The sequence below is a fragment of the Rhinolophus hipposideros genome (assembly GCF_964194185.1).
Source record: "Rhinolophus hipposideros genome assembly, chromosome: 12".
In the NCBI taxonomy this organism is placed as follows: domain Eukaryota; kingdom Metazoa; phylum Chordata; class Mammalia; order Chiroptera; family Rhinolophidae; genus Rhinolophus; species Rhinolophus hipposideros.
Genome location: NC_138058.1, coordinates 12,155,054 through 12,170,064, shown reverse-complemented (window position 1 = coordinate 12,170,064; position 15,011 = coordinate 12,155,054). Strand labels below are relative to the sequence as shown.

Genomic DNA, 15,011 nt, shown 5'->3' with positions numbered 1-15,011 from the left:
ATGGAACATAATAGAGACTCCAGAAAGAGACCTAAATAATTATTCCCAACTGGCAACAGTACAAACGGAGGAAGGAAAAATTTTTTCAATAAATAGTGCTGCAGCAATTAAACACTAATAGACAAAGAATGTTGATCTAAGTCTCACACCTTACACGAAATTAACTCAAATTATACTACGAACTTAAATGTGAAATGCAAAAAAAATGAAACTTTAAGAAAAAAATAGGACAAAATGTTTACAATCTAGGGTTAGGCAAATAATTCTTTACACTTCACACCAAAAGTATGATCCACAAAAGTATGATCCACAAAACTGATTAACTGGACTTCATTAAAATTAAAAGCTCTGCAAAAGAACCCATTAAGAGGAAGAAAAGATAAGCTACAGAGAAGAAGATATTGCCAAACCACATATCCAACAAAAGACTAGTAGATAAAATATATAAAGAACTCTCAAAACTCAAGAACAGAAAACAAGCATTCTAATTAGAGAAAGGACAAAAGACATGAACAGACATTTCACTGAAGAAGGGGATATGCAAATGGAAAGCAAACATATGAAAAGATGTGATTAGCCATTAGTGAAATGCAAAATTAAAAATGAGAAAACAATACACACTTATCAGAATGGCAAAAGTAAAAAATAGTGAAAATACTAAATGGCGATGACATGGAAAACTAGATCACTCATATTGCTGATGAGAATGTAAAACTCTGAAAGTCTGGCAGTGTCGTCAAAAATTAATCCGTTACTACACAACAACTGTACCCTTGGGCATTTATCCCCCAACATAAAAACTTAATTTTATACAAAAACCTGCACACGAATGTTTACGGCATCAGTAACAGCCAAAAATGGCTTCTTTTAACCAATGAATGGTTAAACAAAATGTGGTCCATTTGTATCATGGAATACTACTCATCAATAAAAAGGAATGAACTACAATCTAAGTGAATCTCCAGAGAATTATGCTAAGTGAAAAACAGCCAATCACAAAGGATTGCATATTGTCTAATTACATTAATAAAACTTGCACAAAATGATAAAATTACAGAAATGGAAGTAGAGGTTGAAGGGGTTAAAGAGGGCAAGGCAAGAGGAAAGTGGGTTTGGCTATAAAAGGGGAACATGAGAACTTCTGTTTAATGGTCAGGATGTAAGCAGCTTGGAAGTTGTCATTCCGTTCGAACAAGTAAAAAGGTGAACTAAAAAACTGACAACCTTTCTTAAACCCAACAAAGAAGTGATATCACAGAGCAAACCACCACCCCAAAAGGTGAACTAAAAAACTGACAACCTTTCTTAAACCCAACAAAGAAGTGATATCACAGAGCAAACCACCACCCCAAAATTTGTAAGGACAAACACGGAGATGTGTAATATGCTAGAGCAGAAACCCATGAGCTAAAACTTCTGGGGGAACTGGTACCAGGGTAGGAAATTCTGAACTGCAGCTGCAAATTGCTGGAGGCCCAATATGAACAAGTCCGAGAGTTAAAAACGCTGGTCAGAGCCAGTCATAGGGGAGTTCCCAAATTTTGTTAGCTTTAGCTCCAGGAGCTCTAACAACTTCTTACACTGAAAACTGAAGAAAAATCCCCTCAAGCTTCAAATAGAGGGAGGGAAAAAGTAACCATTTTGAAATATACCACAACAGTTTGTTGTTCTTAACAGGATTTGTTCTAAGAGAAACTATTTTACCAGAGCCTAATCTATTGCAGTCTAAACCATCTAGGGGACGGGAAATACCAAATTCTAGCCTGCTCTAGCTTTCCACCTGGTAGAGGGGAAATAGCCAACTCCAGCAAACTCTGGCAGTCCGGTCCCACCTTAGGGGGAAAAAAACTGAGAAGCACTTGTGAAGTTCACAACACAGAGACACAAGCTCACTAAAAGACTGAGACTTAATCATACGACTATCGAACACTTCCCCTTCCCACACATCCTACCACCAAATTACTAAAGGACTATTTGCATCAGTTCCTTTCACACTGTATATCATGTCCACATAGAAAGACAAAAATACACAACATGAAAAGACAGAGCAAGCATCAGAATCAGACTCAAATATGGCAGGAATAATGGACGAGTAAGACTTGGAATTTAAAACAATGATGATTCATATGCTAAGAGCTCTAATGAAAAAAGTAGACAACATAAAACAGATGAGTACTATAACCGGAAAGATGTAAATTCTAAGAAAGAATCAAAAGAAATACTATCAATCAAAAACAATTTAAAAAAAGAATGCCTATAATGAGCTCATTAGTAGATTGGACATGGTTGAAGAAATAATCTCTATGCATGATTATATGTCAATAGAAACTTCAAAACTGAAAAGCAAAGAGAACAGACTGGAAAAAAAATTAACCTGAACATCCAAAAATTATGGAATAATTATAAAAGGAGTAACTAACATATAAGTAATGGGACTATGGGAAAAGAGAGACAGGAACAGAAGAAATATTTGAAGCAATGACAGAGAATTTCTCCCCAATTCTGTTAGAAACAAAACCACAGAACCAAGAAGCTCAGAGAATACCATGGAGGATAAATATCAAGGTGTGATAAAAAAAAATACAGTGAATATTTAAATTAAAAATTTATTACAGTAAAAGTCTCATGGCCATTAATTCCCTTCAAAATACTTCTCATTTCGAACACACTTATCCCATCATTCTTCCCACTTTCTGAGGCAGTTCTGGAAGTCCTCTTTTATGAGTGTCTTTAGTTGCACTGTCATGGCTGCTTTGATGTCTTGAACTGATTCAAAACATTTACCTTTCACGGTCATTTTGACTTTGGGGAAGAGCCAGAAGTCGCACAGTGCCAGCCGGGGAATAGGTGGATGAGGACACACTGTAATGTTTTTATTTGACAGATACTGCCAAATAAAAGCGATGTGTGACACGGAGCGTTGTCATGATGGAGGATGAAACTGTTTGCCCATTTTATGTTAATGCATTGTTTGTGATCTATGATTTATGGCACACTTTAAAGCATACCTTCTCTCAACCATAGCTCACACCTGACTGACTGCATTGAACAAATTGAAACTTGTCACACACTGTTACCATAGTTTGACATGCTGCTTCCCATACTGAGATCCCTGCCTTTCTGTCGGATGTCATTCGGCAGCAGCATTCACTGTATTTTTTTATCACACCTCATAGCAAAAAACCCTTCAGTACCCTACACTAAGGCATATCATATTCAAACTACAAAAAATAAAATATGAAGAAAAAAATCCTGCTAGAAACCAGAGGAAAAAACAGCTTACATATAAAAGAGCAAAGATAAGCACTGCACCCAACTTCTCAAAAGCCTGTAACATGAAGAAAACAGAATGAATATTTAAAGTGCTGAGAGAGAAAAAAATCCCAATAACCTAGAATTCTATATACTGTGAAATTATCTGTCAAAAATTAAAGAGGAATGTTTTCATAGACCAACAAAAATTGAGGGAATTTATTACCTAGACCTGCCTTGCAAGAAATGTTTATAAAAATTATTTACAGAGAAGGAAAATTATTATATAGCTTAGAAACTCAGATGTACATAAAGGGCATTAGAGAAGGAATAAATACAGCTAAATTAAAAACTTTTATTTTTCTTATTAATTGATCTAAGAGATAACAGTTTGTTGAAAATAAAAGCAACAATGTATTCAATTATGTGTGTGTATATATACATATAAATGCTTATGTATGCCTATATATGAGTGAAATGATGGCAGCAATAATACAAGGAAATGAGGGAGAGGAGAAAGGAATTACAAATATTTTGTTATCACAAAATAATCACACTATATGTAAAGCTGTAGAGTGAAATTTGAAAGTGGACTCAGATTAGTGGTAAAGGTATTGTGAAAACTCTAGGTTAACTACTAAAACTGTAAAAAAAGAAGTACAACTGATATGCAAAGAAAGGACGGAAAGTACAATTATATAAACTGTCCAATTAAAACCATAAAAGGCAAGCAAAGAGTGGAAGAACCAAACAGGATCAAAGAATAATGTCAGTGAATACAAAACAGTTAACCACTATGGTAGATATCAATAATCCAATGATATTAAATCACTGTAAATAACAATAGTCAAGATATACCAATTAAGAGAGACTGTAAGAGTGAATCAAAATACAAGACCCAGTATATACTGTCTGTAAGAAACTCACTTTAAATATAAAGACGCATACAGATTGAAAGTAAATAGAAAGATATACCATGCTAACACTAATCAAAGGAGAGCTGGAATCACTGTATTAATTTCAGACAAAACAGACTTCAGAGCAAGGAAAATTACCAGGGAAGAGGGGAACCACATAAGGACAAAAGGGTCAATTCTCCATAAATATAAAACCATACCTTGGGTACGGTGATCACTTTTTAGCTACAACACCAAAGGCATGATCCATGAAAAATAACTGATAAGTTGGACTTCATTAAAATTAAAAACTTCTGCTCTATGAAAGGCACTGTCAAGAGAATGAGAAGATAAACCATAGATTGGAGGAGAAAATATTTGCAAAAGACATATCTGATAAATGATTGTTATCCAAAATGTATAAAGAATTACAAAAATTCAACAATAAGAAGACAAACAACCCAATTAAAAAATAGGCAAAGGACCTGGACACCTCACCAAAGAAAATATACAGGTGGCAAATAAGCCATCTGCTGTGCATATGAAAGGATGCACAACAGTACATGTCATTAGGGAATTAAAATAACAATGTATATTAAATGTATATTAAAATGACAATGAGCTACCACTACACACCAATTAGAATGGCCCAAACCCAAATACTGACAACACCAAATGTTGATAAGGATGTGAAGCAACAGAAACTCTCAGTCATTTCTGCTGGAAATGCACAATGGCACAGCCACTTCAGAAGGCAGTTTGCAGTTCTTAAAAAACTAAACATACTCTTACCATACCATCCAACAAATGTGCTCCTTGGTATTTACCCGAAGGAGCTGAAAACATGTCCACCCAAAAACCTGCCCATGGATATTTACAGCATCTTTATTCAAACTTGCCAAAACTTGATTGCCAAAGCAAACAAGATGTCCTTCAGTAGGAGAAGGACAGTAGATGTCCTTCAGTAGGTGAATGGATAAACAAACTACGTATATTGAAAAATGACATGTTATTGCTAAGTGAAAGAAGCCAATCTGAAAAGGCTATATACTCTATGATTCCAACTACGTGACATTCTGTAAAAGGCAAAGCTACGAAGACAGTAAAAGGAGTGGTTTCCAAGGTGTGAGGAAGGCATGAATAGGCAGAGCACAGAGGATTTTGAGGGCAAACTTTTAGTATCAAATTATTCTGTATAATACTATAATGGTGGTTACGTGCCATTACATATTTGTCAAAACCCACAGAGTATAAAACACCAAGAGTGAACCCCAATGTAAACTATGAATTTGGGGTGATAATGATGTGTCAATGTAGGTTCATAGATTGTAAAAAATGTTCTCCTTTGACGCTGGATGTTGTAGTGGGGGAGGCAGCGAGTGTGCAGGAAATCTATGAGCTCAATTTTGTCGTGAACCTAAACCTGCTCTAACAAATGAAGTCTTCATATTAAAAAAAATTAGGAATCTTTATGGTGATGGAACTGTTCTGTTAACTTGACTATATCAATGGCAACATCGTGGCTGTAATATTATACTAGTTTTTCAAGATATTACCACTGGGAGAAACTGGGTGAAGGATACAAGTGATCTATTATTTCTTATGACTATAAGTGAGTCTACAATTCTCTCAAACAAAAAGCTAAATTTTTTTAAAAAGTACATGCAATTAGACAATTGTTAAAAACTAAAATACTCGGGATCTCCATCAATAAATGTTGAGTAAGTGAATGCTAGAGTGGCTAGAATGCTAATTTCCACTAGAAAAAGTAGATGTAGGCTCACAGTCCTGAGGAGGATGCTGAATACATATTTGAAGACAACAAAAATAAACTATAAATTATCTGAAGGAAAATGAGAATGTTTGGAAGGAAGATAAAACCAAGTGTCACTCAACTTTGTGAGTCTAACCTCTTTGTTGCTGAAAGCAAACATTCAGCTAAGCATTTTCAGAAACCATTATACAAATAGCAAAATCAAATAGACTATAAAAAGAAACAGACTATATAATTTATAAGCCTTTGTTTGGTATATGCATACACACTCACACAAATAATCACGTACTTACCCATATGCACCATAGAGGCAAAACATTTAGGAGGACATCAACTCAGGAAAGATGTTTTTCCTTAACCTCAGTTGTCATACTACCCAGTCACTGATGGTTAATGCTACTTAATCGGTACTGCACCCAGAGGTTTAACTGTGTGCTTCCTAAGTTCCATGGGACCAAGATTTAAACTACCTGAGCACAAATTTGTTCTTTTCTAACCAAATTAAAGCTATAACAGCATTTATCAATAGAACTGGGGGAAATTTTGTTTTTTACAAACCTACAATTCATAGCATAAATGATTACACATACTTGTCATAATTTGAACTAAATGACCCTTACGTGAGAAGGTAACATACCATTTATTTTATAAAATGCTGGAATAATTTTTCTTCTTTGATTAGGTTATCCTAATAATTATTGTTCCATTTAGCCATTGTGTATTTATTGGCATAAGCATAAGAAACACTTAATTTGAATTACCTTCAGTACAACATGAAAATTTATGAATTAAACAATGGAGGGACAACAGTTTGTTTTAACAACTCCTTATTTATACAATTCTAAAACTCAAAAAACAATGTCATATATTGAATCACATCTACAGACCTGAGAAATAAGATATATGAAAGGAGAAAGAAGAGACAGCAGTGAATAAAGCAAAGGAAGCAAGGCAAAGTCCTGAAATATAAACAGAACACATGCAAAAAACTGTGAAAGAACAAGATCTAAAGAAATAATACCAAATAAGATCAACAGTTGAAGAGAGACTCCTATTAATTTATTACCTGTGTTCCAGCATCTAGCTGCCGTAGAGACCAATACATAAATTTTACAAAAGGCTCATGAAATTTGGCATTCACAAATGGCATCCACTGTAGCTGCTCTGTCATCATAGGTAAAAGCTAAAGATGAAATGATGGAAAATATAAATGCACAGTATTTTTAGTTATCTGAACTCAATTACCACAATTTCCCAAATATCATCTTTTTCCAAAAGAAAAAAAAAAGTTCTCTAACAAAAATATCACCACTTTAAAACAATATGCACTTTTCTTCCCTGGCTGCTTGAGGGCTACCATCGTGAATGACACAGTAACTATGTGGACCAGGAAGTTCATGACCAACAGACCACTTCAAAGAAACAAATGATCACCAATGTCCTTCACTCTGTGAAGGCAACAGTACCTAAGACAGAAATTTGGGGAACACTAGCTACAATGTACAAGATCTCATCAGATATCATCTTTGCATTTGGATTCTGAACCCATTTTGGTGGTGGCAAGACCACTGGCTTTGGCAAAATTTATGATTCCTTGGGTTCAAAGAAAAATTAACCTAAATATAGACTTGCACGACATGGGCTGTGTGAGAAGCAAAAGACCTCACAAAAGCAGTGAAAGGAACACAAGAACAGAATAAAGAAAGTCAGGGGGACTGCAAAGGCCAATGTTGGTGCTGGCAAAAAGCTGGAGTCAAGATTCGTCAGGGACTTTATCTGTGGTGATTATGCAGATTTTTCATGAGAGGATTAACAAACTAAGAACTTTTATGTGAAAAAAACTATATGTAACACAATATGGAAATATGTATTTAAAATTTTAAATACAGTCATGTGCAGCATAGAGACACTTCCGTCAATGATGGACTACAGATAAAATGGTGGTCCCATAAGACTATTAACACTCGCAGAGCTGAAAAATCCCTGTCACCTAGTGACGTTGCAGCCATCATAAAGCTGTGGCACAAAGGCTGCAACATCCACAGGGTTGTGGGTGAGATGAAACAACTTGAGCCTGGGTGTGGATGCGGACAGCACCGAGGAGCTCCTAGAGGTTGTTCCTGAGGAACTGACTAATGAGGAGTTGGAACTGGAACAAAGAATACATAGCTGAACAAGAGGCAAGAGCAAAGGAAACTGCAAGAAAAGAAATCAAAGAGCCCCCAAAGAAATTCAGTGCGGGGTTCAGCAGAAGCTTTTTCTATCCCTTTTACTTTCAGCCTATGCACGTCCTTAGATCTATAGTGAGTCTCTTGTAGACAGCAAATAGTTCACTGCTAGTTTTTAAAAAAATCAATTCAGCCAATCTTATGCCGTTTGATTGGGGGGTTTAATCTATGTACATTTAAAGTAATTACTAATAGGGAATGACTTAATATCACCATTTTATTAGTTTTGGTCTGTATGTCTTACAGTTTTGTCCCTTTCTTTGCTTACTGCTTCCTTTGTATTTCATTGCTTATTTTGTAGTGACATGCTTTAATTTGCTTCTAATTTCATTTTTGTACACTATTTTCTTTGAGGTTACTAATGCAATTACAATAATAAACAAAATATCTTAAAGTCAAAACGATCTATTTTAAAGTGGTAAAAAGTAAACTTCAGTCACTTACTAAATCTCTACTCCTTTAGAGCTCCCCCATCCCTTATACTATTGATGTCACAAATTACATCATTACATATTGCATAACCCATTAACATAGATTTATAGTTATTTTTTATATTTTTGTTTAAATTCTATGCAAGAATTAAAAGTAGACTTAAGAACCAAAATTACAATTTAGGTTACTGTATTTGTCCATACAGTTCCCTTTTCTGGAGAACTTTATATTTTCATGTAACTTCATGTTGATGTCTAGTGGCCTGTCATTTCAACTTGAAGGATTCCCTTCAGCATTTCTTGTATTGTGGGTCTAATAGTAATGAACTCTGGAACTTTTGTTTCTCTGGGAAAGTCTTACTGTCTCCATTTTTGAAGGACAGTTTTGCCAGATATTATATACTTGATGGGTGGTTTTCTCTTTCAGCACTTTGTATATATCATCCTAGTGCCTTCAGGCCTGCAAAGTTTCTGCTGAGAAATCTGGATATTCTTATAAAAGCACATTTGTATGTGAAGAGTGGCTTTTCTCTTGCTGATTGCAAGGTTCTGTCTTTGACTCTTGATGGTTTGATTATAATGTGTCTCTGAGTGAGTCTTTTTATGTTTATCCTAGTGTGAAGTTGTTGGGCTTCTTAAATTTGTATGTTCATTTATTTCCTCAGACTTGGGAAGTCTTCAGCTGTTATTTATTCAAATAATTTCTCTGCCCTTTTCTATCTCTTCTCTTTCTGGGTCTCCTATAGTACATACATCAGTCGACTCAGTCCACTTGACAATGTCCCCTAAGTTCCCTTAAGCTCTCTTCACCTCTCTTCATTCTTTTTTCTTTTTGCTCTTCTGGCTTGATAACTTCAAATAACCTGCTTCACCTTTGTTAATTCTTTCTTCTGCCTGATCAAGTCTGCTACTGAGCCTCTCTAATGAATTTTTCAGTTCAATTACTGTATTCTTCAGCTCCAAAATTTGTTTGGTTCTTTCTTATAATTTCTATCTTTTTGTTGTCATTTTCAATTTTCTCATGCATTGTTTTCCTGATTTTGCTTAGTTGCCTATTTGTGTTCCCTTTTAGCTCATTGAGCTCCATTAAGAGTTTTTAAATTCTTTGTCTGGAAGTTCAGAGATCTGCATTTCTTTATGGCTCAATACTGGAGCTTTGTTTTGTTACTTTGATTGAGCCATTTGTCCCTTTTTCTTTGTATGTCTGGTGATTTTTCTGATTTGGGCATCTGAAAAACAACACCACCTCTCCCAGTCTTTACGACTGACTTTTTGCAGGGGAAGACCTGCACCAATCAGCCCAGCTAGTCTTTCTAAACTTTTCTGGTGATCTGTGTTTTTAACTATCTTAATTTCCAATGTGGCTTATCTGTTTCTTCTCAGGAGTCCAACCTCTTTCTTCCCCTGGCATCTGCCTGTGGAGGTATAGTTCTATGCAACTCTAATGTACTACAACACTCATGTCTATTTTCTGAGGTTTCCAAACTATGCCACTGTTCCTAACAGCACCCTGAATCAGGTAAAACAGAAATCAGTCCTGCAACCAGCCCTGCAACCAGCCCAACAAGCTAAAATGTTGGATGCACAGTCCACTCTTGTTTTTGTCCCACGGAAGGAGCTATGATATAGGAATGTTTTCTCCTGAGTGCACTGTGCTACACTGGAAAAGTTAGGGGCATCCAAATGCCAGAAATTTTCCTATCACTTTTGATGGAGTTTCTTCCTAGTTATGTGTTGGCCTGAGTGCCATAGCTTTTCAACTAGTCTCTAGAATTCTTACAAACAGGTTCTGGTTTGTATATTGTTGTTAACTCAGTGTCTTCATTGGGGAATGAGGGCCTGGAATTTCCTAGTCTGCCATCTTGATGATGTCAATCTTCTATATTTTTTTCAACCATCATTTTTTCTTTTTCCTTTTTTTTAATTGGGGAATATTGGGGAACACTGTTTCGCCAGGGCCCATCAGCTCCAAGTCACTGTCCTTCAATCTAGTTGTGGAGGGCGCTGCTCAGCTCCAGGTCCAGTCACCGTTTTCAGTCTTAGTTACAGGGGGCGCAGCCCACCATCCCATGGAGGGAATTGAACTGGCAACCTTGTTGCTGAGAACTCGCGTTCTAACCAATTGAGACATCCAGCCGCCCAGCTGGCAGCTCAGCGGCAGCTCGTTGTCTTCAGTCTAGTTTTGGAGGGCGCAACTTACTGGCCCATGTGGAAATCGAACCAACAACACTTGTTCAGAGCTCGAGCTCTAACCAACTGAGCCATCTGGCCACTCCAACCATCATTTTTAACACATTTCAGCAGATTCCACTTAGGGTTGTACTGAATTATTTTTTTCTCAATTTCTTGGAAAACATTCCACCTATCTCTTTTTGAGTCACACAAAAAAATTAGTCTATATGATATACCAATTTGGTCATCTACCTAACATACCATATTTAATCCCCAATGGTTTTTGTTTTTAAATATTAAATCAATCCTCAAATGATAATGGGTTACAACTGTAAAAAAGTATACAACAACATGCATCAGAAATTTTTAAAGGTAGAGAATATTTTGCGAAAATATTTGAGATATTCTAGTAAATATACTTAAAATAAATATAGTGGCCAGTGTTTCATACAATAATGCTGTTACGAAAGTTTCAAAAAAAGGGGTGCATTATTTTATAATAAAAAATTGTACAGATTCCTAAACAAAAATCATAATGTTTGTGTTGGCTACAAGTATATTCACTTAAATAATTTGTTAATTTGGTACTATTTATCCTTCCCTTATTTAAGAAGGCTATTCATAAGCTTTAAGACTCTTTTACCTTTACTAATATATTAGTAACCGTAAATTGAAAGTAAAATTTCAGTTAAGTATCTAGGTTCCACTAAAATTGTCAGTCCAGAAAAAGTCAATAAATGACTATACTGAAGAATGAGAAAAAGAATCTTGTGACAAACATGTGCTAAATAGTCTCCTCTTGGGCCATTAATCTGACATAAAAACATAATATTACATGATCCATATTCCATTTGTTAAAATTGTCAATTGCTAGCCTTAATATCCTAGTACTGGCCTACTGCATCCAGTTCTAACAAATGAAATTTCACCACAAAACTTTAATACTACAGGCCTTCTTAATTAGCAGCTACTCCTGAAGTAAGATATAGACACAGTAGTTGATGTAGGTGCTAAAAGAGACAAAATTGTAAAAAAAGCGCATTTGTTTCCTATTGCTCCCACAACAAATTAGCATAATCTTACTGATTTAAAGAACACAAATTTATTATCTTACAGTTCTGGGGGTCAGAAATCTGATATGAATCTCAACCAGCTAAAATCAAGGTGTCAGCAGAGCTGCTGCGTTCCTCTCTGGAGGTAGGGAAGGGTCACTCAGGTTTTTGGCAACACTCGGTTCCCTTTGGTTGGAGGACTGAGGTCCTCATTTCCTTGCTGGCTGTCAGCCAAGGGTAATTCCTAGCTCTAGAAGCGATCCACATTTCTTGGCTCATGGACATTTCTTTAAAGCTGGCAAGCATGGGTTGAGTCTCTGACCTACTCATCTGCCTCTTTTGACTGCTTTAAAGAACTCCTGTTGCTGGGCCCACGAGATAATCCTGGTTAATCTCTAACTGGAGGTCAACTGATTAGCAATCTTAATTCACTTCTTCCATGTAACAGAACATACTGACAGGTTCCAGGGATTAGGATATGAACATCTTGGGGGGCATTATTCTCCCTAGCACGAATGGCACTTAGAAGAAACTTTTTAGGTAAGGATGAAAACTGAAAATAATTTCCCAATATGAAACCCTGGCCTTTATTTAATAATCATGAAATTGCTTCAGAAAACATTAAACCAAACAAACAATTTTAGATGTCTAGTCTTCAAAGCTTTAATGTATTTCTTGTGGAATATAACTGTCAATCTCTAATGACAATTTATACCAACTAGAAATTACGACTGCCAATATCCAAATTAATGCCTGTAATTTAAGAAAACAGTCATTTCTCTTTGTTAATCAGAAGACTCTTGAAAAGACTTTTTATCCCTTCATGACAAAAGGCAAAATAAAATTATTTTAGTGGGATTGAATCCTAAAATGATGTGTGTCAGGAATTGTTCACATCACTGATTATTTGCCTAACTCTAATATATAATTATTTTTCCATTTTGGGGTATGTTTTTAATTTCTGGCCTCTATTCTTAAAAAGAAATTCCCACCATGTTAAGAAAAATATAATAGGAAATAATTTTAATTAAGTCTGAAATGAATGTTTTTAGAACTGACTACTGACTGATATGGTCAATTTTCTACCAAAAACACTTAATATTTTTTCTCTTGTAAAATATACCATAGGCGTTCCTTTTTTAATCTTCATGTCTACTAAGTCATATATTTCAAATTAAAAAAAAACAAACCTTTACACACTTCTCCTGAATCTCATTTCTCTGAGAAGCAAATCCGAGTACAGGCTTTTCACCATCCATTCCAGACTCTTCACTTTTCAATTTACTAAGGTGATGATCCGAAATCCAATCCATGAAGATTGTTAAAAGTTCATAAACTTGTGCATTAAGTGGTACCTATATGTAAAAAATTAAATCAAACATTTTAGTTCACAACCTCATGAAACTTCAAAGGCAAGCTTTAAATTTGGTGAGTGATTATAGAATAACTTGCCTAAAGCACTTCACTAAAATTTTACTTAAAAAGCTCTAAATGAAAGAAATTCCAAATAAAAACTCTCCAATTAATATTAGGAACAAGTTAAATGCTGGCAGAGAAGGGGAGAAAAACCCATCATAAGGAAATTGAAAGTACTACACCTTATTACTAAAACAGAGAACGTTCGTAAAAATTCTTTATCAAAGTGTGATAACATAGAAAAGTAAAACTGGCCTTAACTTGAGAGCATGAACCACCATAAAGAAAAGATTTTAACAAATTTAAAGGTTTCAAAAGGTAAACAATTTCCACCATGGAACTTTATGTTTTCTTTTCCAAAATGCTGTTTCTTTCTCTGTCTTTACATTTTATAAACAGGATGTGAAATTTTTTTCCTGGAAATCCTGTTCTCTGAGTCTACCAAAAAGGGAGAAAAAAATTTATAAATTCAGTTACACTCATTTTAGTATGCCTTCAAATCATTTTTAGTCCATTTAATTCAATATTTGTCACACATCTACTTGAAGCAGGGAACTAAGCTAGACTTAATTTGATTTTTAAAAATCTGAAAAGACAGAAATATAAAAGCAAATTAATAAACTAATAAAAAGCAACATTAAGCAAACAGCAAACTATAAAAGCAGAATCAGATGACTGAAAACAAAATGTTATATTATTCTGAAGAGTAACTTTTAAACTTCTTCAAATAAAATCTTTAGATAAAAATTTTAATCGTCTTTAACACCTGACTACAAATGCTCCACTTTTTTCCAATTCCTTTTTTTTAGCAAAGGATTTATTTAAATTTTACTGAACTGCATGTAGTTTATACCATAACCCAATACACACATATATACATAAATATGCAATTCAAATAATCTTCACAATATTTACCCATCTAACATGTGTTGTCCTCCACTGTGTTCCTATTTAATTTTTTTAAACGCCAGTTATGACCCAATGAGTTGATTTCATGTCTCGCTAATGAATCATGACCCACAGATGGAAACTACTCTATTGCAGGGTATTAAATGGCCTAGAGAAACAATGAAAGGAAAGAAGAAACAAACACTATCCTGTGCTTCCAGGAACGGGACAGCCTAGAGAGCTGCCCACTCCAGAAGCACTCTGTCTGTATGACCCACACTCACAAAAAAGATGCCTCCTCAGTCCCACACTAGTGCATCGGATTGACAAAGCCTAAGCGACACCCAAAGCCCTGGTGCAAAGGAGTCTGGGAAGTACAGTAAAGGAAAGCACACCTAGAAGGTTGCAATAGATGTTAATCAAACTAATCCACAGAATCAGGCCCCACCGATGTTACATCGGCAGTGAAATGCTGCTTAAATATATTTACTCAAAAGTACATGGGCTGGACAAACCCAGTGGCTTAAGCATACATCATTACATATATTTTATCCCGATTCAATTGCATATTTTCTTGGATACAGCCTATTATTACTACTTCAGTGAGGGGAAACTCACTTCAGTGAGGGAAACAACCCGTACAATTTACTCGATGGAATGAAACTCAGAGGAACAAACAACTGGAAATTCCCAAGTTATATTTCCTTTCACAAAACATACTCTGCCCAATCAAGCTAGGGTCTACCAAAACAATGATTAAAAAACAAACAAACAAAAACTAAAAATAAAGATTCTCTTCTTCCTACCCTCAAAGAAATCTTCAGATTAAAACAAATAGTTTGGGGGGGGGGATCTGTAATTGATGTACATTTGATTTAAAAATAAACTGTATTAGGTCACCA

At 35.2% G+C, this 15,011-nt stretch overlaps 1 protein-coding gene across 3 annotated transcripts in view; it reads right to left on the bottom strand.

The window, feature by feature from the left end:
- The window catches only part of CCDC138 (coiled-coil domain containing 138), a 73,240-nt gene that overhangs the window by 33,671 nt on the left and 24,558 nt on the right, over positions 1 to 15,011 (bottom strand). For all 3 annotated transcript variants that reach the window (XM_081068748.1, XM_081068749.1, XM_081068750.1), the window contains 2 exons: positions 12,996 to 13,160; positions 6,989 to 7,105 (listed from right to left, as the gene is read on the bottom strand). In XM_081068748.1, the coding sequence (XP_080924874.1) occupies positions 6,989 to 7,105; positions 12,996 to 13,160 (282 nt within the window). The remainder of the gene's footprint in view (positions 1 to 6,988; positions 7,106 to 12,995; positions 13,161 to 15,011) is intronic.